Raw genomic sequence first — 24,799 nt, forward strand, 5'->3', positions numbered from 1 at the left:
AAATAAAATTCAAATCGTGTATAAAAATTCTTCTGAAGATGAAAAATTTGAATGAAAAGTTTTTGCGAAAAATGCATTTTCCCCTTAAATTGTTGTTCTGAACCACTGTCCATTGTATAAGGATTATGGTTGATGGGCCTACTGCAATAGGTAGTAGTACCACAACATTATCAGCATAAATTATGATTTAGGAACACCTTATCTAATAAAAATCATTGCTGTTTCCACTAAATTTAAAATTTGTTTTCAATAGGGAATGCGCCAACGTATAATAAATGGCTAAAATAATGACCCCAGAATATTGATCTAAATTTAAATGTATGATCAAATTCAAAACCAATTGCTTTAAACTAGCAATCGCTCACAATCATAGATCACGACCTAGATTAGAGTGGTTCTTTATTCACAATTGATGAAAATAGGACATTATTATACGGTTCTAGCTAAACTTTTTTTGGTTTCACCAAAAAAAATCTGTCTGTCGTTCGCCATAACAGAACAGACGGTGTTTTCCCGACGAAATAACAGATCCCCAATCAATAGATTTCTCAAGCAGCAAAACTGTCCAAATAAAAAAAATATACACAAAATTTAACCCATATAGTCCAACGATTCCACATATTTATTTCATGGACTTGTTGACTTTTCTCGGTGAAAATGAAAACTCCAAATTTTCCCATCATCACACGTAACGTTTCGGCTTACTGCTCTTGAGCCATCGTCGGACGCCTACAAACATTTATTTAGCATTAACGTTAACATCAAATTTAGATTCCACATATTGTTTGGATGATACCCTGAAGTCTGAACAGGTTGTTAGGTTCTTAAATCACACGATGTTTATTAGGGCGTGCACCCATTCAATGGCACCCCGTGTTCAATCACTCTACCAAATAGAATTTGGGCTGGATGAGATCGAACTATCGTCGTAGAATCCATCCCGGATGATGGATGTCAGGCTAACGACCACATTATAATTACTATAGTAACATCAAAGCAAAAAAGTACTGATTAGGTGTTGAATGATAACTTTTAATGTGTAGTTATTACATATCATCCTAGTGTACATGGAACTGCGAATGAAATAAGATTTATATATACGTAAGAACGCAGAAAAATCTGTTTTCGAATTTCTGTGTCCAATGAAACAGCAACTACGAAACCTGGCATCCGAAAAAGGACTTCATGGTAGAGTAGATTAGTCATAACATTATTATTAAGCTTATTCTGCATTACGACGGATCACTTTTCGAACGAATGTGATTTGCATTCTCAATATAACGACACGAGTCGGATTCGATCGAACCGCATTCGTTTGAAAAATCAAACCGTCTCAATACACAATAAGCTTGTTTAACTTTATACTTTTTAACAATTCATGCCGTCTTTTGATAATGCTACCAGTGCTTTTTACAAATACAAACTTATTAGTGAGCGTTTCCGTATTAGTTTTTTAAATTAACAAAACTACTACAAATAGTTGTAATGTGTTATGAAATTGCTTGAAAAAGCAACAAATACGACGAATACCAAACAATCATAATATAAACAGACAACGATTCGATTTAATGTTTTTTTTCATCGTCGTCATCTCTCATTTTTTCTTCACTTTGCTGTCACCTGGAACGACTAGCAGAATGCGGTGACACACCAGAATAGCGTGACAGAGAGTCGCGTGAGTGACTCGTCTCACCTTAGGTGACTTCGGTGATCGCGCGAGTGAGAAAAAGTGTCACCTCACCTAAAGTGACTGTTCGGAATAACCCCCATAACAGATAATTTTCTCTCCCTGCCATCTTTGTCTACCCTCCCTCCCCTGACTCTTATACCCAGAAGTAACACCCCTACCCCCCCAATATCATCACGAAGCATTTAGCTCTTCTTGTCTCTTCTAGTTTTAACTATTATATTATACAATCTCGTTGAAAATTCCCAACTCTACTACCCACAAAAATAACAATAATTACGAATCTTTACAAAATTCAATCATGCCCTCTAGTTATTCCTACTTTTAAGATAGTCGTAAAAAATTGTCCCCCTTAGTTAAACATTATTTGCTCCAATAATCTCACTGATAAAAATGTCAAACCATATTGCCACAAAAACTAAATGACCCCCTAATCTTACGAAAATAATATTATCCCCTTGTGTAGATATATAAGATAGCTATAAAATCGCATTAGTTTTATTTTAAAAAAAATCAATATGTAATCCCCTAGTTTTAAGAAATTTAAAATGTAAAACAAAACAAAATTGGCACCTTTAAGCTAACGCAACGTGCCTTATCAAATAAACGATTTGAATAAAAAAAAACCCATAACATCAGCTTGTTGATTCGCATCGAACCCTTCGGACACAAAAGAGGTTAGAGATAGAAGATTCGTCGACGTCGATCGATTCTGCATGAATCCGTGTTGGTCTTTAGAAATATATTCTTTACAGTGAAAAAAACACTGACTCCACCCCGACTAACTCAAAGAGCTTGGAAATGGCACAGAGAGCAGAAATTCCTCTATAACTGTCAATGTTCCTCTTATCACCTTTTTTGTGGACAGGAAAGATGAAAGCTGCTTTCCACAATTGAGGAAAAATCGCGGTTGTCATTGTCCATTGAAAAACACCGAGGCAGTGGATTGCACTGGATTTGGATTTTTTAGCAGAACAGGCAAAAAATAAAACGTTTTACGAACTAAACAATTTAGACCACCATTATGGCACGTAAAAAGCTGGATAGTGCCAAAGAGAATAGGGAAAGAGACGAAGAGTGAAAATCAGTCAAAACGGCAACACTCCCTTTATGATGATTTCAACACTAGAATTTTGGCAACCGCTTCTACAGGCAGCACTTTAAATGACTCCTATTATATTTTGAAAACAAACCGTATGTCGATCGATGGATTTGTTTATCAAACGATGTGCATTTCGAAACAAAGAGATGAAATAATTCTAAAGCTTATTTTTACTCATACATATACTCTAGAATGCACCTTACAATCACGATTGAACTAAATTCTGAGAAAATTCAAATTTCTTTTTTGATAGAAGTACAATACTTATCTCCTCCAACTCAGGCATGAGTAATGTTTATTTACATTGCACGATTGGTCTGCTCAATAAGGTATTTTTGGCTTCACACTATTCGTCTCTTTCCCTATTCTCTTTGGATAGTGCGACTAGTTCAAAGGGAGTGTGAAGAAGAAGAACTACAGTTATCCACTAAAATGCTTAAACCCCTTTATCGATGAAAGAGACGAAACGCGTAGGATTCGACACGATCATATTCCTTATGGTATCGTCTGTGTTGCCTTCTCGACGTCCTGTGAGAATTACCATTATTCGTCATTTACATAGGGCCAACATGCATATTGGTCAACAAGCTTTACATGCTGTTGTGAGACAACAGTTTTGGCCTCTTCTAACGAAAAATACTGTTACCGTGCCAACCCAAAGATAGCGACACAGTTAATGGGAGACTTGCCGGAATACAGAGTTCAACCTGACCTGCGTATCGATTCGTCAATGTCGGAATACATTTTGCCGGACCGTTTACGCTGGAAGCGGTAGTGGCTGTAAGTAAACGTGCAAAGACCAAAGGGTACGTTTGTGTTTTTGTTTGTATGGCCATACGTGCTATGCATTTGGAAGCAGTATCAAATTTGTCGACGGATGCATTCTTGGCCGCTCTTGAGTGCTCTGTTTTGTTGGCGCGAACTTGTAAAATTTGCCATCCCTTTCCGATCCAAGATGCACCAGAAGAAGTTGAATGGACTTTGCGTAGCGCTAAACATTGATTGGTTCTTTATTCCTCCTCGTAGTCTCCCCTTCGGAGGAATATGGGAGGTCGGTGAAATGAAAGTGAAGTCGGTCGAATTCCACCTGCGACCGATTCTAGCATATCACAAACTGTCGAACAAAGATTTGTCTCAGTATTGGCACAAATTGAGGCCACTTTAAATTCGCGTCCTTTGGTTCCATCTTCGGACGATCCAAATGATCTTACAGCTATTATTATTTTTTAATAGGCAGAGAGTTTTAACCGCTGCTTGAACCGTCGTACGATCACGTCAAATTAGGAAGGTAGCGTCAAATTAGGAAGAAGCAGACGTATTGGCACACCTGGTCAACAGATTTTCTCCAATAATTTCAAAGACGACACGTCGACCACACTCAATGTTGGTGCCTTACTGCTTGTTGTGGATGATAATTTTTCTCCTCTTCAGTAGAACCTTGCGCGTATCATAGAGTTGCACCCAGGGAAGGATGCACACGTAAGAGTGGTAAAGTGATCATCAAGAATACCTTAATTGACCCCCTTCGGTTAGCGAAAAAACTGCTTTTTTCGTTTTCAAGAATAACGACTTTTCGAGGCTTTCCCTGAATTATTTAAACCATTATTAATTGTGAAAGAAGGAAATCACATTTGATATGCTAAAAATGATTTAATCATGCCAAAACCATACTTAAAAACCCATCGAAACTGTGAATATTGCTTTTGTGGAAAACATCTTGTTTATCATCAACTGTCGCGTAAACCAGCACTATGTGTTAACTGGACAAAAAATCTGAACTAATTCTTCCAAAGATAAAAATGTTTTAGAAAATTCAGTTTTGTTCATTTCACACGTATACTAACAAGGTTTCCTTTTATATACACACTCTACCAGTGTGTACTGTATCTAAGAACTATAAATAAAAGCTTTTCAACGCCATAGTTTAATTCTAAAAACTTATAAATGTATTCCTCACCGGACGAGTTGAGAACCATTGCATCTAATCATAATCGAAGTGAAAATAAAAACGTGAGAACAAAAACACCAGTTTTAATAAAATATGCAAACCTCTTTGTAAACGCCCCACGAGGGCGGAAAAATAGGTTGCACCTATAATACAAAAATATCAAATTCCAACATCATTGCAGCACACACTATAAAATGGTTAACAATTAGCGTCACAGTAACTTACCTTTGTCCTCTATAACATTGTGACTTAGATCGATTGAGCATAGAGCCGGATTTGAATTTGATATCACAGCAACAGCAAGCTTATGAATAAAGTCGGATCTAAATATACAATGCGAATATTACTTCTCTAGACTGTTATTTGCTTACTAATTTCTCACCTCAACCCAAGCGCCTCGAGATGCAATTCCTCCAACCACATGGAGCGCTTCAAAACGTGCAGAAGTCTTTCGAAAGTTTCTGTGGATAGGCGCGTGTTGGTAATTTTTAGTCCACGGAAGAATGTATTATATTCCAAAGCTGAAACGATTGCCATAAGATCCTTCTGTTCAAGGTGATCAAAATCTCGCAGATTAAGTATGCGATTGTCATGCGATAAATATATGGTGTCAATATCCCAAGCGACCTCTTCTCGATACTGTACAGTATGAAAGTCGCACATGCAAGCGTATTGCATGCTAAACCCACCGCACGGACCAACATTACGAGGATCGGATGGACGTAGTTCATCGGAAAATATTGTCGCACGCTCGATTGGGTTTACTTCAAGCTGGAACACATTAACGAACGAAGTTAATGACTAACTTATCTTAAATATCGTGCAAAGCAGCCTCACCTTTCTAATAATGTATCTAAGTGGCACAGTTGGAAATATCTGTTTCACAGCAGACAACAAATCCGTCAAAATGACATCCGCATTCTGAAAGAAACGCAAGTTTCAATAACATGATAAATAAATGATTTGTGATCGTATTTACAGAACTAAAGTTTCCCGCGTCTCCGATAGTTGAAAATGTATATGTTTTGTCATTTGTTGTTATTGAGAAATGGGTGGGTCTTTTGCTCTCGATCGACTGTATATCTAGATAATGAAAATGACAATCAATCTGAAACAGAACAAAAAATATGTGGTTTAATGATATTTATAAATTATGCAAATTCGCGCCTCTAATGTGACTCAATGTTTACTTACCCGCGTAGGTACCTTTGCTGTCAGCAAATAGACGCGAACTGGGGTAAAAACCTATAAATTATATTGGATTAGTGGAATGCGTATTTAAAAAAACACTTATCTTACCAATACTCTATTTTCAGTTTTATCACTTTTTGTTTCCAACTTAACCATATACTTCACCAAAATTTTGGTGTGTCGTCCCAAGAGCGTTTTTACACTTTCTGAAACAACAATAAAGGTAGAATTCAGACGGTATAAAGGTTATTAGATTGCACCGGTAATGTTTTTATTGTCTCCAAGATGCATTAGTATTAATACTTGAGATAAATATTTCCCAGCATATTCAAGACTAAATTCAGTTCGATCGCTTTTTCTGCGTAACATTGTGATTTCAAAGATAAAGGGTAATGTAGACTGAATTCATATACAGGTACTAAATGCAGTGTGGATATTTTCCTAATAATCACCAACCATACCAAATATTATCAGCTGAAACATACTGATAAGGGGTGCACAAGTGTAAGCGCGGTTTATGTTAGTATTTATATGTACAGGTACCTACAGTACGAATTCATTTGCATTCATCCAATTACAAAGGGTGATGGCGACTTAACCCTATCCCGCGAACGCCATTTTCCGAAATTTAAAATAGAAATTATTTTTGATCTAAAGTTTAAACTCCACTTCTTTACCTGCAATATTAAATCTAACAGTACGATAAATGTGCTTAAAAAGCTAAGCGTGGGTGAAGAAATCGGCCTTAGCCTATTATGCAGAAATCTGAACCCGTAAAGTGCTTTTTACGCGTTTGTTATAGGGTAGCTGACCCAATAGTTGTGATAGCTGGTATAGTTGTGATAGTGATGACGATTCGTTGTTTTGGTCAAAATTTAAATAAATTTGGATAACTTTAAGGCAAGTACAGTAGGATTCCATTTTCGGCAACATTTTTTTCAGTTGTCAAAACCGGAACCGTGCCAAAAATGGAACCTTATTATCAAAGTTTGGATTTTCAATTCACGACTTCAAAAATGTTTCAAGTATATTAAAACAAATGTGAAATGGAACGAGTTAAAAATTCAATTTTATTCATGTTTTTATCAAATTTAGTCGTCATCCAGTACAATTCTCACAATCTTCGCACACCTCTCGAGTGCAATGACACTAGCGCGACTGCCGGAAGTTTAAAGATATTTAGATTTGAAGAAAACCAGTGTTGTTGCAAAAACCACTTGCAACTGTCCAAACAAAAGTGATTGAAACATCAGTGCTACGGTAAAAATGTGCTCCAATGAAAGTTCCAAAAATCTCTAAAACAATGCATTTGCGAGAAATTAACACATCAAAAGATAATATAAGCAACCCGATTTTTCAAGAGCCACCCTACCTCAAATTTAAAAAAAAAATCATAACAAATTAATCATTACAGATAGCCAAGTTTATTCAGCAAACATGCTTCAACTTATTTGTGTTGTTATATTGTAGGGCATTGCGCAGGTAAACCTCACACATCTAAACAGTCGATACTTTGAACATCCTAACCACAAGGACCACTCCAATTCCACTCATTTGAAAAAAAAAATCGCCAAAGAACTAACAAATTTGCCAAAGATATCGTAAAGCTAAAACAAACATTCTGGGGGCCATCAGTTTTGTATTCCTAAATACGGTTTTGGGACGCACTATGGTCAGCTTTCGATATGTAGGGGACGGTGGAGAGTTGTGAACATAGCTTTGTTTTCCGGGCATAACTATCATAAACATTGGTAGATTTTCGAAATTTGACCTAGTATTTGCAAAGGACACCCTTAATACATCCACAGGCTGAATCAATTTAAAATAATCGTTTTCTTCTGGGAGATATGGCAGAATGCGTGAAATGCGTGGAATCGGCATTTTTAGTTTAGTAGGGAGTTGTGATCCATCTCAAAAAGTACAATATAGCTGTAAGCTCAAAGGCGTACTATCTGTTTTTAAACCGTACTAACTTTAAAACCGGCCTAAAATATTTGGTAAGCTTTAACCAAACGATGCTGTCATTTATATGGCTGCGTTCTGATCTGCGATACATGACAATGTTAAAAAACAACAAATTCAAGTCAAAGAAAATGAGTAAATTAAAAAACATAATGAATTGTTTTTTTATTCCGATATTTTCTTGCAGTAAAATAGCTATTCTTCGTCAGGTATCTCGCTTCATAACTTGTGAGAACAATTTTGTCAACATGTAGCCAACATGTAGCCGATATGTTTTAACGTGTTGGATAGTTGATAGTTGACCGATGATGTACAGTATTTTGTAGTGACATAATATTCAATACACAAAAGAAAATAAATTGGTATACTTATGCTTGTTTTCATTCAGTTTGAATACGCGCTTGTCGCGTTTAAGGTGGTTGAATCATCGGTTGTAACTGGTGCCATGATAGTTATTTTAAACTTTGATTGAAAAATTGGTTGAAATATTTCAATTTGAATTCAAAATGAACTGTGAATGTCATTCTAATTGAACACGATACCTGTCGATGTAGGGAGAATATTTATATTCGTTTAAAGCAAATTTTCACAAGTTTGGAATAAATTTCAATTATAAACAAAGGTTAGATCACACTCCGCGAATTAAAATTGTGCACGTTTTTTCAGCGGGGCTTAAATAAAAAGTAAACAAAGGTCAAACAAAAAATTAAACTTTGACAGAATGATCATTTTAAATGCACAAGTGCTATATATAGTGCTAGACAGAGAATATAGATATACTTCATGCATCAATGCAGATTGAAACTATTTTATTTGTTTACAAAACTTCTACGATTTTATGAATAAAATAAATAAATAATATATATATATATATATATATATATATATATATATATATATATATATATATATATATATATATATATATATATATATATATATATATATATATATATATATATATATATATATATATATATATATATATATATATATATATATATATATATATATATATATATATATATATATATATATATATATACATATATATACATACATATACATATATATACAGGGTGTTTGGTTCATGGTTAAGAATCTCTCGGGGGTGATAGAGTGCCATATTTGGAGAAAAAATTGTTCTCAACCGTTACAGAATTATTGAACTTTTTGTGTAAAAAACTTATTTGTCTTAAAATACCTCTAACTTTAAAAGTATACTTTGTATTTCAAATGTTTTAGTTCCATTCGAAAGGTGAGAAAATTTCGCATTGAATGATGCCCTCACATGTTTCAGCTAATGAGTTTAAGTAGCCTTTTCAAAGTAATTTATTGAAAATTAAACAATTTTAAACGATTTTTCGTTCATTTCTTGAAAATCCTAATAGTTAACCTTATCATTTTAATAATTCAGATTGTTAGTCTTGATGAGCTGCTTAATTCGTTCTTTGTCATGATACTTACCTTTTCTTATTTTCATGATTTTGGGTTATTCAACTTGGATATTTTTATCTAATTTTCACTAGTACCAGCTCTAATTGAAAAATTATGGCACTCATTGTACTTTTTTTCTTTGTATTCGAAAGCCAGGAAAATTTTACAGTGAAAAATGTATTAATACCTTTCAGTTAAGTGAATTTAGTATTCTTTTAAAAGTAAATTAGTTTAAAGTTAGTGCTATTATTAGCATTTTCGTTAATTTTCTTAAAATAGTAAATAATAAACATCACCATTATTATCATGGAAATAATGCATCTCAGCAAGTTCTACAGTTCTTTCTTTGACTCCATTCAATTATCTCTTTTGGTTTCGACGCAAAATCGTTTTTATCACATCGTTTCATATGCAAAAATAACGATTTCGAACCCACTACATTTGTGGCGAGCTCTTGCTGTGTTAACTATTAAATAGCAGCAAAATGAAAAGAGATATAGACAAAGTGTCTAATAAAAAGTTATAGAGAACATTAAGCGGCATCAAATGAACAATAGTAAAGATAAATTTTGTTGATTAATAATTAGAAAATTAAAAAACTCCAAAAAACACAAATTTTGAGTTATTTCGTTAGTAAAAAATCATTTAGTACACTTAACTAAAAGATATTTGTACATACACTGATAGGACATTTTCTCAGCATTCCAATGAAATCTTGCAAATAACGATATAAATCATATTTTTTAGATTAGAGTCTTTTAAGCACTTGCAAGTCGGTTACAGGAAAAGTATAGTAATGAAATTACAAAGAAATGAGAAGAGATAGAAATCTAAAATCCAAGAACACATTATGAATCGTCCTAAAACCCAACTTTTGGATAATGGATATTGCTATAAACATACTTCATTATTTCGAGAAAATTAGCAAAAACCTCCTCAAAAACACTAACTTTTAACTACTTTACAGCTAAAAGGTAATTAAAACTAATTACTTAAAAAATATGAGAACACCATTCAATAGGAAATTTTCTCACCTTTCGAATGGAACTGAAACATTTAAAATACAAAGTATACTTTTAAAGTTAGAGGTATTTTAAGACAAATAAGTTTTTTACACAAAAAGTTCAATAACTCTGTAACGGTTGAGATTTGATGGTATGCGTATATATATATATATATATATATATATATATATATATATATATATATATATATATATATATATATATATATATATATATATATATATATATATATATATATATATATATATATATATATATATATATATATATATATATATATATATATATATATATATATATATATATATATATATACATATATATATATATATATATATATATATATATATATATATATATATATATATATATATATATATATATATATATATATATATATATATATATATATATATATATATATATATATATATATATATATATATATATATATATATATATATATATATATATATATATATATATATATAACCAGATCGGTTTCGAAGACTTTCGTTTTTTGTATTTCGAAGCCTTTGAAGAGGAGATAATACTATATTGAAAAGCCAGAGAAAGCTGGGTTTTACTGAATCATGCGAAAGCCATCTGACATACGTCCTTCGCGGACGCTACAATCAAATATATTCGGATGGGAGAAAATTTACGCCTTAATCTATGCGAGAATCCTGCTATACCCCAGATAATAGATGCTTAGACAGATTTTTACATAAACATTTACTTTTTACATATGTCTAAGGAACAACCTTTGATGATATGTGAACATGTAGGGCCTATTAAATCAGAGTGTAAGTGATCTTTCTATGGAAACATAGAAAAAACACGATTTTTGGATGGAGACACCTCTAAATCATGTCCAAATGAAGCCATTTTTGGCGAAATTTCCTAAATTCACACCTAAAACAAAAATTTGAGCTGACCCATGTATATTTCAAAACTTTTTCAAAATGTGGAGAGGTCTACTAAATATAGATCTGACAAACAATGGTATCATAGGGACTTACCGCAGGGAGAGCCGGGAATCCATCATAGATGTCAATTTTTGTAGCCTTGGAGTAACAGGAAAGATGGACTGAAAAGTGTGCGAGGATATAACTACAGCAACCACCAAGCTGTCTGGTACAGTATTGATAACAGGACACAGTGTTAATAGATATATAAACGAGTGATGGTAGAAAACAGCGATCTTTCACAAGGACGTGTCCGTCGAAGAGCTTAAATTTGAGGGCACCCTGTTCAGCCTAAATTCGAACGAGTTCACGGCACTACTAACAAGGGTGTGTAATACGACCATAGCAAGGAATAGGAAACCGAGAAACGCTCGCCCGGTGCAGTACGACGATTATCGATCTAGGTATAAGTTCCTTACGAGATTGCAGAAGAAGTTAGAGATCAGTTCGGTTTCTCATTTCGCTCAGTTCAGAAGCTAGAAATCGCATGGCAAGTAATCAAATTTACCCGCGCAACGCTTGGTCTATTTGAAAAGGAAAAAATTAATTCCTTCTACCTAGTATGTGCAACGTGAACAAACAATGAGTGACAATGCAAAGCAAGAGTATATCCTGTTGCGGGCAAACTGTGCTGCTGTTGACTACTCGAAATGTCCGGTAAGACCATCAATTCGTCAAGTGGAGCAAATGTTGAAGGTGAACATGGAGCTCAACGTAGCAGAAGTTAACGCGGTGCAATTCCACCATTTACGTCATGCAGTTTGTTCAAAAACATTAGTCAAGCAGAATCACTAGTTTCCCAGAACAACATGAAACACGTCATCGAATGCAATGACATTTTATACATACAGTATCCCAACGTATATAGATGTTGACAGTATTGAAATGAAGAAGTATGGCCTGGTACCACGTACTAGTTCCTCGGCTATCAAACAAATCATGTCAAAATACGGAGAGGTGTATAGTGTTAAGGAAGACAATTGGAGGAACTTCTTCCCAAGACTCCGCAACGCCGTACGTGAGGTGAGAATTCGTCTGACAAAACCTATTCCCTCTTACATGACTGTCACATGAAAATCACCTCATGGTGTTGAATATTCTCAACGAGCACTAGTCACGTACCCAGGACAGATTCCTACATGTCAATATTGTGATCAGCCGCTAAACCACGAGAAACCTTGCGCAGAGATTGCTAAGGAAATTCCACCTAATACGACCAAAGCGGGTATACAATCATCGTATGCACCAGCTCAACAACGATCGGGCCCAGTACTACTAAACCAACTGTCATTACCAACATCGAAGTAACAACGATTACAGCAAATGTTTCCAAACCAACAACAAGCACCACCAATAAGGAATCAAATACCGATGAAGAAGGATTTACAATAGCGACTTGTTTGTAAGCACAAACAATAAATAAGAACTTCCGATCGTGAGCAACATGAATGCAGTTCGGATGATGACATGGACGTAAACGAAAACGCGAGAGAAGACGAGCTGCATGACCCCCAATGTGCGGCAGACAACGCATCTAACATTTCGCCACCAAGGAAGAGGATTTCAACACGCGGCCGTAAGATGCGTAAACAAGATCCGACGAACAGGCTGTAACGATATTTTTTTATGCTATATTTCACCCTAAGGAGGAAAATTTGGTAAAAACCAAAATTTCTCACTAGGGTGAAAATTTGTTGGTAAAAACCAGTCTTTGTACAGGAGGGCACAAATCCTTATTTCATACTATGTTGCGTTTCGGCTTCGCCTCATCAGAAACCGACACTAACACATTGTCGGAATAGATTAGCGCCGGCTTGACGCAAATCACTTAAAACTAAAACACACTATGTGTTTCAATCAAACGACTGATCAAACGTGATGTCCCGTTCGAGCAGAAGTTCTGTTTATGCCGATGAGACACAAGTGAAGCCGAAACTTGTCTTGGCTTAGCAGGCCTATGCGAAAGCACTATGCTATATTTCACCCTAAGGAGGAAAATTTGGTAAAAACCAAAATTTCTCACTAGGGTGAAAATTTGTTGGTAAAAACCAGTCTTTGTACAGGAGGGCACAAATCCTTATTTCATACTATGTTGCGTTTCGGCTTCGCCCCATCAGAAACCGACACTAACACATTGTCGGAATAGATTAGCGCCGGCTTGACGCAAATCCCTTAAAACTAAAACACACTATGTGTTTCAATCAAACGACTGATCAAACGTGATGTCCCGTTAGAGCAGAAGTTCTGTTTATGCCGATGAGACACAAGTGAAGCCGAAACTTGTCTTGGCTTAGCAGGCCTATGCGAAAGCACTAATATATAGCATAGTGCTTTCGCATAGGCCTGCTAAGCCAAGACAAGTTTCGGCTTCACTTGTGTCTCATCGGCATAAACAGAACTTCTGCTCGAACGGGACATCACGTTTGATCAGTCGTTTGATTGAAACACATAGTGTGTTTTAGTTTTAAGGGATTTGCGTCAAGCCGGCGCTAATTTATTCCGACAATGTGTTAGTGTCGGTTTCTGATGAGGCGAAGCCGAAACGCAACATAGTATGAAACAAGGATTTGTGCCCTCCTGTACAAAGACTGGTTTTTACCAACAAATTTTCACCCTAGTGAGAAATTTTGGTTTTTACCAAATTTTCCTCCTTAGGGTGAAATATAGCATAGTGCTTTCGCATAGGCCTGCTAAGCCAAGACAAGTTTCGGCTTCACTTGTGTCTCATCGGCATAAACAGAACTTCTGCTCGAACGGGACATCACGTTTGATCAGTCGTTTGATTGAAACACATAGTGTGTTTTAGTTTTAAGGGATTTGCGTCAAGCCGGCGCTAATCTATTCCGACAATGTGTTAGTGTCGGTTTCTGATGAGGCGAAGCCGAAACGCAACATAGTATGATATTTTTTTCTGTTTTTACATGTTGTAAAAACACGAAAGATCCACGGCTCTGTTGTACTAACGCATTGAACCGTGTCAAATATATTTAAAATAAAAAAGAAGTTAGAGGGCTCGTAAGGCACCGAAAGAGGGAAACGAGCTGCAAGAGCCGCTCTCAACAAAGCAGTCGAGCTGAACAAGAATTTTCGAGGAGACACCTACAGAGTTGGCATGACAAAGATAAAAGGCTCAGCTGCACCACCTGAAAAGTGCCCGGAGAAGATGGAGGTCACCATCGAAATTTTTTCCCCACCGCATGAATCTATTTTCGCCGTACAGTGAGTAGGATGATCACAAAGAAAAAGCTCGATTTCCCGCAAACAACTGATCGAGATGGCGAAAGCCATAAAAAGGAAGCGATACATGACAAGCCGGATATGTTCAGAACGATCCGATGACTGGAAGCGACAAAAGCTGATGATGCCTCCGATGCCGGAAAAACATGGAGATCTTTCAGTGTAGTCAATATATCCCTTGATCATGTTATAGAGAGTAATCCTGAACAAGCTAACCAAGTACGCGGACTGGGAGAACGGCATGTCATGCAATTCGGCTTCCTTATAGGTAGATCTACAGTAAATTCCATCCGAACGGTTGTGGAAGCTGTGGAGACAGCAGAGATAAGGATATCGCTATTGCATGGTGGTTACATTGTGAAGAATGCTTCAATAGTACTAGCTGGGAAGCAATCTTCCATTCGCTGTACAGCATGAGTAACTGTGAAGGATAATATAGAGCTACTTTCAGTACCAAACACTAATCTACGATACAGACAAGGGAGAATCGCCACTACGACTGACGTTTCTCGGCTCGACGCTGTGGAACGCAGTGTACGATGGAGTATTGAAGCTGAACCTTCCCAGAGATGTAAAGATTTTCGGTTTCGTGGTTGACGTGGTGGTCCAAGTAATCGGATAATCACTAGAAGAGGTGGAGACACTCGACACGGAGACGATTGCCCATCATATAACAGAGTTGGTGATGACTAGCAGACGAAAGACAGCAACAAGCGAAAATCGCGGTAGGAGAGTATATCATCGACTTCAACTTTTAAAGTCACGACGATTATGCTAAGGTGAAGGCTGTGAGAGCAGCCACAGCTTTGCTTGTGGTGCCAGTGTACTGTACACCACGAACTATTTGGAATCGCCGGACCGAAGCATGTGAGCAAATTAGTTTCACCGTCAAGGACAAGATCGAGTAGGTCGAGTGAAGCGCAGCGCAGCGAATCAGAAGCTACGCTCCTTCCGGTATCCCCGAACCGACCTCGCCAAGTACTGTTTGGACCTTTGAGTAGGATTTATGGACTATCCGAGTAGATTGCGACAAAGCTGGGAGCTAAATGACTCATACAACGGGCATCGGTATCGGGAGAAATTTCGCCGAGGAATAAATGGCTCATTGAGATGACTCGCGAAAACAGGAACTAAATGATTCACAAAAACGGGAGCCAAATGGGTAACGGAAGTTCACCAGTGCGATTAGCCGAATAGGTGTTCGGAGCTAATCGGCTCTAATGTATGCTCTAATGTATCATTTTGTTTCAAGACCGAATCAGTCTCTCGCCGATATAACGCTTCGATGCAGTCTCGTGGAACAAAAGGAAGGAAGAAAAGTAAGGACTGCTTGTAGTGGTTAGGCACAAAAGTGAGTCCGACCTAGTGCCAATGCACTTTTGAAGCTATTTAACCATACTATAAAACATATAGACATTTTCAGATATCGACGAACTGAATCTAGTGGTACATGACACTCGACACTCCGGTTCTAGCTTAAAAAGTGGAGTTTCAGAGTGATTGCATAGTCTTCCTTATATGAAAAATGCAAAATCAACTTATGATTCGTATACGTTTCATAAATCCGTACGACTATCAAATGAATTTCTCTGATGTGGGTAGCCATGCGAAACAAAAAGGTGAAAAATGCAAAGATTTTGAAGATGTACACGGAACATAGCGGAATTATTATCATGTACCAAACAAACAAATCTACAAGTCTTCAAGCACAAGCGATAAACCAAAGCTTATGTTTCCACTAGAGCTCGAAAAATTATAGTAAGCACAGAATGTACATGCGTTCACCAGGCTATTGTATGCGAAATACGCAATAGAAAAAAAAAAGTCCGAGAAAACCATATCTGAGATAAATAAATCCATTGACGCACACTTTAGATTTGTGGAGCACCTTTGGATTCATTCCAGAATGTTTTCCAAAAGTCCATAAGTAAAATGTTACAATCCTGTTTCTGTACATTGTTATCAAGCAGGGTCATCTTTGACCGATTTTCATGATTTTTGTGTAAAGTCGGTCTATGTGCCGCCACGACGGAACGAAAACTATTCAAGCAACCAAAAGTCAATACCTAAAAGTACCTACTCTTTAATGTTCACATTAAGTTCTTAGAGAACATTCAAGCTTTTATTGGGAATTTAGAAACAGATTAAACCGCTATTAGAAATTGAACTGTTCGGAAAATTATTTAAAACAAAAAAATTTAGCATCCCTTTCTTATATGAACTTTTGATTGATTCAGTAAAATTTAGCTTGAATTACTCAAGTAAAACAAATAGCTCAACCCCGCCATAAGAAATTACCTTGCGGAAACATTCACGAGAACAATCGAAAGAAAATCTAAAAAGAATTTTTTTTTGTTTTAATAAAAATAAATATTTATTTTTTGTTTACCCCTCCCCCCCCCTTCAGAAAAAAAAATTGTGCTGGGACATAATTTTTAAAAAAGATTTGTAATGGCCTAATGGGATACAGTACGCTAGAGTGAGACCCCATGTTTCAGTTCGTGAATACATGGAGACAGTAGCGCTTTGCTTCCTCTAGTAGTTATAATCTCTTTTGTAGAAACATTATAAGTATCATTGAAGCACATTAAAATTATGTGTCACACATGATAGTTATGTGTCTGCGAGCATATAGAATGCATGTGTTGCCACGCATTGATGATGTTTTTCAAAGAGCGTGTATATAAATTTTATGAGGCTTGTTAAAATATTGTATATTTGAAGCACATATGAATCATGTTTTGCTTCATACATCTAATTATACATATATAATTTTTACATGACTCATATAAAATTTATGAATGAGGAATTTATGTGCTTTTCCATACTAAAATTAGGTTCGGTTTTTTACCGTGTGCTGCATTTTTTTCATAAGAGCAATTTGGTTTAAAAAGAAAAAAAAATAAAAGTTGTTCACTAAAAGGTTTTTGTATGTCTTTAATACAATAAATTTTTCAGTTTGGCAGTTTATGATGGGGAAACGCGAATAACTTATATTATAAAAACCTGTTTTAATCCACCTAGAGGTGCACACATTTCACATTTCTCCAAACTATGATTTAATAGCTGGTTCGTACAATATAACATTATGGAAATGACTTTTATTCTTATTACACTTGGTAAGTATATATAAGAGCACCTTTTTGCATTCATCGCGGTATCGGTTTGAATCGGAGTTTTCTATGTGATCGCACTCCACAACTTGTACCTCCGGAGCCGAAAGTCGGATGGAGATGGAATTTAATATCAGTTTCCGGGGACGCAACACCTTTCATTTGAGACTAAGTTGATCAAATCGGTCTAGCCAATTTCGAGAAACCAATATATCCGTTATTCTGAATTTGGATGCTTCCGGATCCGTCGATGGTGGCCAGTGTGGCCAAAGAGACCTAGATCTACAAATTCAACAGTTCGTCGCTGTTGTGCTATCTTATGACAAGCGTCATTTTGCACATTTCGAGAAAAACGATTTGTAAAGTTTGAGATTGAATATCTTGCAATTGGTAAATAGTAGAAACAATTCAGAGAATACAATTGATGCTTCTGTCTATTCTGTATTAATCTCTCAAATAATATGAAGATCGGTTGACTATATTACGAGTTTTTGCTAAACATGTAAACAAAAGTCGCACTCATACGTGCCATAGGTGTGTATTGATGACAAAATTTGTATAGCGTGTCATAATCGTGCTTGGAAAATTTTCCATAGAAAAAAATCATCAATTATTAACTTTTCTTTATATCTTTGGCTTTATTTGGTATATAAACAATCGGTGAGATGCATTTTAAAGGAAATGAGTCAAGAAAACTATAAAAAATAATAACTTTTGGATACAGTGTTGCCAAATATGCTATATTTCCAGTTTAAAACTAAAATTGCTTTTTCTCACATTTCGTGTATTTTTATTTTGAAAATGATTTTGCCATTGTGTTTCTCAGACATTTTTACATAAAAAACATCTAATCCATCAAGATAACTTGTGCCAATGCCCAGACACAGTCATTTTAAGCAAATATCACAGAATTTCTCAGCACGTTTCTCGCTACATCTCAGTAACCAAGTAGGATGTTAAAATTCCGAAAACGCTATTTTGTAGAGATTTTTTAGACCAACAATATGGCATATTTAACTCAGTTTACCCCAAAATGGCGTTTATCACGGCGACGCAATACTCAACTGCATATTTTACCTTCCATTTGAGACTTGGTTTGAGAAAATCGGTTCAGTCATCACCGAAAAACCGATGTGACTTTAATTGTGAAATATGCCCGGAATTCCGGAATCGTCGATAGTGGACAATATATTCAAAGAATGTTTGATTGGCAATCAGTGATCTAGATCTGCGATTAGAAGTAATTTGGTGACCATTTCAATAGTTTTTAGCCTCTGAGGTATTACGATTGTACCGATTTATATGGAAAATTCCAGTGTATCCTTACGTGTTAGTAAGGATACACTGGAACTCCGGAAGCAAGAGTCAGAACCGAATGAAATTCAGCAGCAGTCAATGGTATTACTGTATCTTTCATTTGAAATCAAGTTTGTAAAAATCGGTAGAGAATTCGTTGGGGAATGGGTGTGATATTAGCTTAGGAACTTGGCGGGTTCCCCGGGGGCGTCATGAACCGTCATAGGTGGCCAATGTGGTCAGACCCGCAAACTAGAGTAATGTTACATAAATTTTAATATGTTTTACATCATTTGAACATCATGGTGGTACCAGTTTATATTGGAATTTGCTGTGTGACCGCACTCTTCAACCCGTAACTCCGGAACCGGAGGTCGGATCAACTAAAAAATCAATAGCAGCTTATGGGAGCGTTACCTTTCAGATGAAACTAAGTTTGCGAAAATCGGTTAAGCCATCTCTGAGAAAATTGTGTGAGTTTAAATGACACACACACATATACACACACACATACACACACAGACATTTGCCGATCTCGATGAACTGAATTGAATGGTGTATGACACTCGGCCCTCTAGTTTCAGGCGGTGGTTCATCATATTTTCGGGGGATAATATGGTGTTGTGGTGTATAGTGAAATGTATGAAAGTAAATGCACTACCCCAATCAAGTGTTGACTAAAAGCCATTGTTTTCACTGTACAAAAACAGTAGTTTAACAATAATTTATACTACAGTCTAATATGACATTACAATACAAAATCAATAAATTTTAACCTTTCTCCATAAAATTTCAAAATTCACTTATTTTGTGAAAAAGGAGATGGCGGGGTTAGACGGGGTTGGACGGTCGTACTTAACATTATAAAAATTGATATTTTTAATGCATTCAAACCTAGGGGCAGATCACTTGTGATGCATTTTTAAAAATCAGCGAAATTAAATGCATTTATTTCCATCAAAATAGAAATTCATAATGTATTTTGCGTTGCGTCCAATGTTTTTGCGTTGCGTGCAATGTTGTTTGCGTTGCGTGTAAGACGTCAAAATCCTACAGAAAAACTAGCCCTACATTTAACCGAAGACTCCATATCAAGAAGACTGATATCTCTTTCCTTCCCCCATACAAACGAGAAGCGACAGAGGTTACAGCGCCTCTATTGGAAGAAGGGAGGAAGCTTTATGTAAAAATGTATATGTGTGTGTGCATCACTATGGAAAGTACCACCTTTACCCGCAAGTGGCGTTGCTGTTACTGTCCCCGGATTCTGGACAGAGTTGCCAGTCTTCTTGATATGGAGTCTTCGATTTAACAAAACGTCGAACAAAGTGGATCAGCGTAGGACGTTTGTTAAACAAACTTTTCTGCGAGGCAGTAGAAAGCTGATGCAAAAATGAAAATTAAACGCATTTTTTTCAATTTGATGCAAATTTGTTAAACATTCTTAGAGTGATGTGCCCCTAGATTCAAACATTTCTTATATTGCTCATAGAAACAGTAACACGAAATGTTAATTAACTGTATAATTTATTGTTAGACAATAAAATTGATTGTTGCAAGAGATTTTATTACAAATTTGCTAGAAGAATTCCACGTCGAACAATGTAGAAATATTCTATGATTCAAGGATAATTACTTTTGTTAATTCGTTCAATAGTTTTTGACTTACTTCGAGAATTTGGTAAGCAGTAAACGTCACGTTCAAAAATGTTCGAACGTTCGACTGTTTAATCTACCTATGATTATGACCTGAGTCAGGTCATGGTAAACGCCGGAGGATCATTTGGCTCGGTCTAAGCACAGACAAACAGACTGATTTGAGAAGTACATCGACCATATTCAACCGCATCGTAAAAAGCGATGAGCTGAAGCGACAGTAGGTAGCGCAAGTAAAGCATTTAACAGGCGAAGCTCTAATAGAATTTCAAATTGTTTGAGTAAAAAGTGTTCACCATATTAAACTCTGGTTAGGAATTTTGCACTACCCCGCCGGACCATTGTTTGAATGCAAGATTCCGTGTTGTCATTTGCCATACTGATAAATTGGAACCAAATTTATAATTTTAAACAATAAGTGATAATTTGATTCCATCTTTGGAATTACCGTATCGATGACAAAATGTTGGATTAAATTGATACACTGTATCAATTTGCCACAAATTCGTGTGTACCAATTTGGCCCAGGGTACGCACTTAATGTTTATTTCTTGAAGTAGATGTAGTTGTAGTTGTAGATAGTATTCCATCTCCAGTGATTCAACCGATTCTAATTGGAAATGATTGTGTTATTAGCGCAGGAATACTACAAGTTAAGCTCAGCCGGAATGTTGGCTGGTTCTAATTCGCATTCCGGCTTCAGTGACACATTTTAGTTAGAATCGGTTTTATCAATGGAGCCGGAATATGGACTAAAATCAGCCAGAATTCCGGCTCATTTCCAAATGAACTTTACTAAGTGTACGCAAGATCCGTATACTGATTACTGGAAGTCAGTTGGCCGATTGCAGCGCCGGCTAGCGGCTAGTTGTTGCTTGCTGATGTTCGGAGAAACTATTCTTGGCTCAGCGCAGTTTATAGCTGTCACGAAATAGATGACAACACTCCTTTTGTTGACGAGCACTAGATGTGTTTGTGTATTGGTTTGGCACTCCCCCTCAACGTGAATTTTGATAATTATCTTTTAATCACAAAGCTCGGATCTACATTGGGAAAGTGCCATTTGAGCCAACCACTACCGATTCCTGATTCTAGTTCTAAGTTAGACGAGATGTGATGACTATATCAACGTATTCCGTGTATCAACCTCGGAAAACAACGCAGTTTACTTCAGCAAGTTAATATCATTATTGAAGCCACGCATAAAATGCTACCACTTCATTATTTTTGTTTTACTGCATACTATTCTGCCCAAGTTGTACAGTAATGTTTCCATTTCGAGTGGGTACAGTCCAGCGTACCAAGTATTTCTGAATAACCCCACTATTCTGCGATTCAAAATCGCCTTTGAACATTCTTAAAACGCAGATATATTTATTCAGCTATACTCTCTGCAATATTACCACAGATGACGGACATTTGGGCTAAAAATTTATGTGAAAATCTGTCTAAGCATCTATTATCTGGGGTATAGCAGGATTCTCACATAGATTAAGGCGCAAATTTTCTCCCATCCGAATATATTTGACTGTAGCGTCCGAAGGACGTATGTCAGATGGCTTTCGCATAATTCAGTAAAACCCAGCTTTCTCTGGCTTTTCAATATAGCATTATCTCCTCTTCAAAGGCTTCGAAATACAAAAAACGAAAGTCTTCGAAACTGATCTGGTTATATATATATATATATATATATATATATATATATATATATATATATATATATATATATATATATATATATATATATATATATATATATATATATATATATATATATATATATATATATATATATATATATATATATATATATATATATATATATATATATATATATATATATATATATATATATATATATATATATATATATATATATATATATATATATATATATATATATATATATATATATATATATATATATATATATATATATATATATATATATATATATATAACCAGATCGGTTTCGAAGACTTTCGTTTTTTGTATTTCGAAGCCTTTGAAGAGGAGAACGACGGAACGAAAACTATTCAAGCAACCAAAAGTCAATACCTAAAAGTACCTACTCTTTAATGTTCACATTAAGTTCTTAGAGAACATTCAAGCTTTTATTGGGAATTTAGAAACAGATTAAACCGCTATTAGAAATTGAACTGTTCGGAAAATTATTTAAAACAAAAAAATTTAGCATCCCTTTCTTATATGAACTTTTGATTGATTCAGTAAAATTTAGCTTGAATTACTCAAGTAAAACAAATAGCTCAACCCCGCCATAAGAAATTACCTTGCGGAAACATTCACGAGAACAATCGAAAGAAAATCTAAAAAGAATTTTTTTTTGTTTTAATAAAAATAAATATTTATTTTTTGTTTACACCTCCCCCCCCCCCCCTTCAGAAAAAAAAATTGTGCTGGGACATAATTTTTAAAAAAGATTTGTAATGGCCTAATGGGATACAGTACGCTAGAGTGAGACCCCATGTTTCAGTTCGTGAATACATGGAGACAGTAGCGCTTTGCTTCCTCTAGTAGTTATAATCTCTTTTGTAGAAACATTATAAGTATCATTGAAGCACATTAAAATTATGTGTCACACATGATAGTTATGTGTCTGCGAGCATATAGAATGCATGTGTTGCCACGCATTGATGATGTTTTTCAAAGAGCGTGTATATAAATTTTATGAGGCTTGTTAAAATATTGTATATTTGAAGCACATATGAATCATGTTTTGCTTCATACATCTAATTATACATATATAATTTTTACATGACTCATATAAAATTTATGAATGAGGAATTTATGTGCTTTTCCATACTAAAATTAGGTTCGGTTTTTTACCGTGTGCTGCATTTTTTTCATAAGAGCAATTTGGTTTAAAAAGAAAAAAAATAAAAGTTGTTCACTAAAAGGTTTTTGTATGTCTTTAATACAATAATTTTTTCAGTTTGGCAGTTTATGATGGGGAAACGCGAATAACTTATATTATAAAAACCTGTTTTAATCCACCTAGAGGTGCACACATTTCACATTTCTCCAAACTATGATTTAATAGCTGGTTCGTACAATATAACATTATGGAAATGACTTTTATTCTTATTACACTTGGTAAGTATATATAAGAGCACCTTTTTGCATTCATCGCGGTATCGGTTTGAATCGGAGTTTTCTATGTGATCGCACTCCACAACTTGTACCTCCGGAGCCGAAAGTCGGATGGAGATGGAATTTAATATCAGTTTCCGGGGACGCAACACCTTTCATTTGAGACTAAGTTGATCAAATCGGTCTAGCCAATTTCGAGAAACCAATATATCCGTTATTCTGAATTTGGATGCTTCCGGATCCGTCGATGGTGGCCAGTGTGGCCAAAGAGACCTAGATCTACAAATTCAACAGTTCGTCGCTGTTGTGCTATCTTATGACAAGCGTCATTTTGCACATTTCGAGAAAAACGATTTGTAAAGTTTGAGATTGAATATCTTGCAATTGGTAAATAGTAGAAACAATTCAGAGAATACAATTGATGCTTCTGTCTATTCTGTATTAATCTCTCAAATAATATGAAGATCGGTTGACTATATTACGAGTTTTTGCTAAACATGTAAACAAAAGTCGCACTCATACGTGCCATAGGTGTGTATTGATGACAAAATTTGTATAGCGTGTCATAATCGTGCTTGGAAAATTTTCCATAGAAAAAAATCATCAATTATTAACTTTTCTTTATATCTTTGGCTTTATTTGGTATATAAACAATCGGTGAGATGCATTTTAAAGGAAATGAGTCAAGAAAACTATAAAAAATAATAACTTTTGGATACAGTGTTGCCAAATATGCTATATTTCCAGTTTAAAACTAAAATTGCTTTTTCTCACATTTCGTGTATTTTTATTTTGAAAATGATTTTGCCATTGTGTTTCTCAGACATTTTTACATAAAAAACATCTAATCCATCAAGATAACTTGTGCCAATGCCCAGACACAGTCATTTTAAGCAAATATCACAGAATTTCTCAGCACGTTTCTCGCTATATCTCAGTAACCAAGTAGGATGTTAAAATTCCGAAAACGCTATTTTGTAGAGATTTTTTAGACCAACAATATGGCATATTTAACTCAGTTTACCCCAAAATGGCGTTTATCACGGCGACGCAATACTCAACTGCA

The 24,799-nt window shown here is 35.4% G+C and overlaps 1 protein-coding gene across 10 annotated transcripts in view; it reads right to left on the reverse strand.

The window, feature by feature from the left end:
* LOC131691372 (F-actin-uncapping protein LRRC16A) overlaps positions 1–24,799 on the reverse strand; it is a 110,205-nt gene that overhangs the window by 76,580 nt on the left and 8,826 nt on the right. For 3 of the 10 annotated variants that reach the window (XM_058977706.1, XM_058977705.1, XM_058977703.1), the window contains exons 1-8: positions 6,189–6,320; positions 6,037–6,134; positions 5,932–5,982; positions 5,717–5,845; positions 5,575–5,658; positions 5,120–5,508; positions 4,963–5,060; positions 4,839–4,880 (exon numbers count right to left, since the gene is read on the reverse strand). In XM_058977706.1, the coding sequence (XP_058833689.1) occupies positions 4,839–4,880; positions 4,963–5,060; positions 5,120–5,508; positions 5,575–5,658; positions 5,717–5,845; positions 5,932–5,982; positions 6,037–6,134; positions 6,189–6,297 (1,000 nt within the window). In that variant the 5' untranslated portion in view covers positions 6,298–6,320. Of the gene's footprint in view, positions 1–4,838; positions 4,881–4,962; positions 5,061–5,119; positions 5,509–5,574; positions 5,659–5,716; positions 5,846–5,931; positions 5,983–6,036; positions 6,135–6,188; positions 6,323–24,799 lie in introns of those variants that run through there. The other 7 variants (XM_058977699.1, XM_058977697.1, XM_058977698.1 and 4 more) reach the window with 6 other exon arrangements.

Source organism: Topomyia yanbarensis, chromosome 3, assembly GCF_030247195.1.
Source record: "Topomyia yanbarensis strain Yona2022 chromosome 3, ASM3024719v1, whole genome shotgun sequence".
Classification (NCBI taxonomy): Eukaryota; Metazoa; Arthropoda; class Insecta; order Diptera; family Culicidae; genus Topomyia; species Topomyia yanbarensis.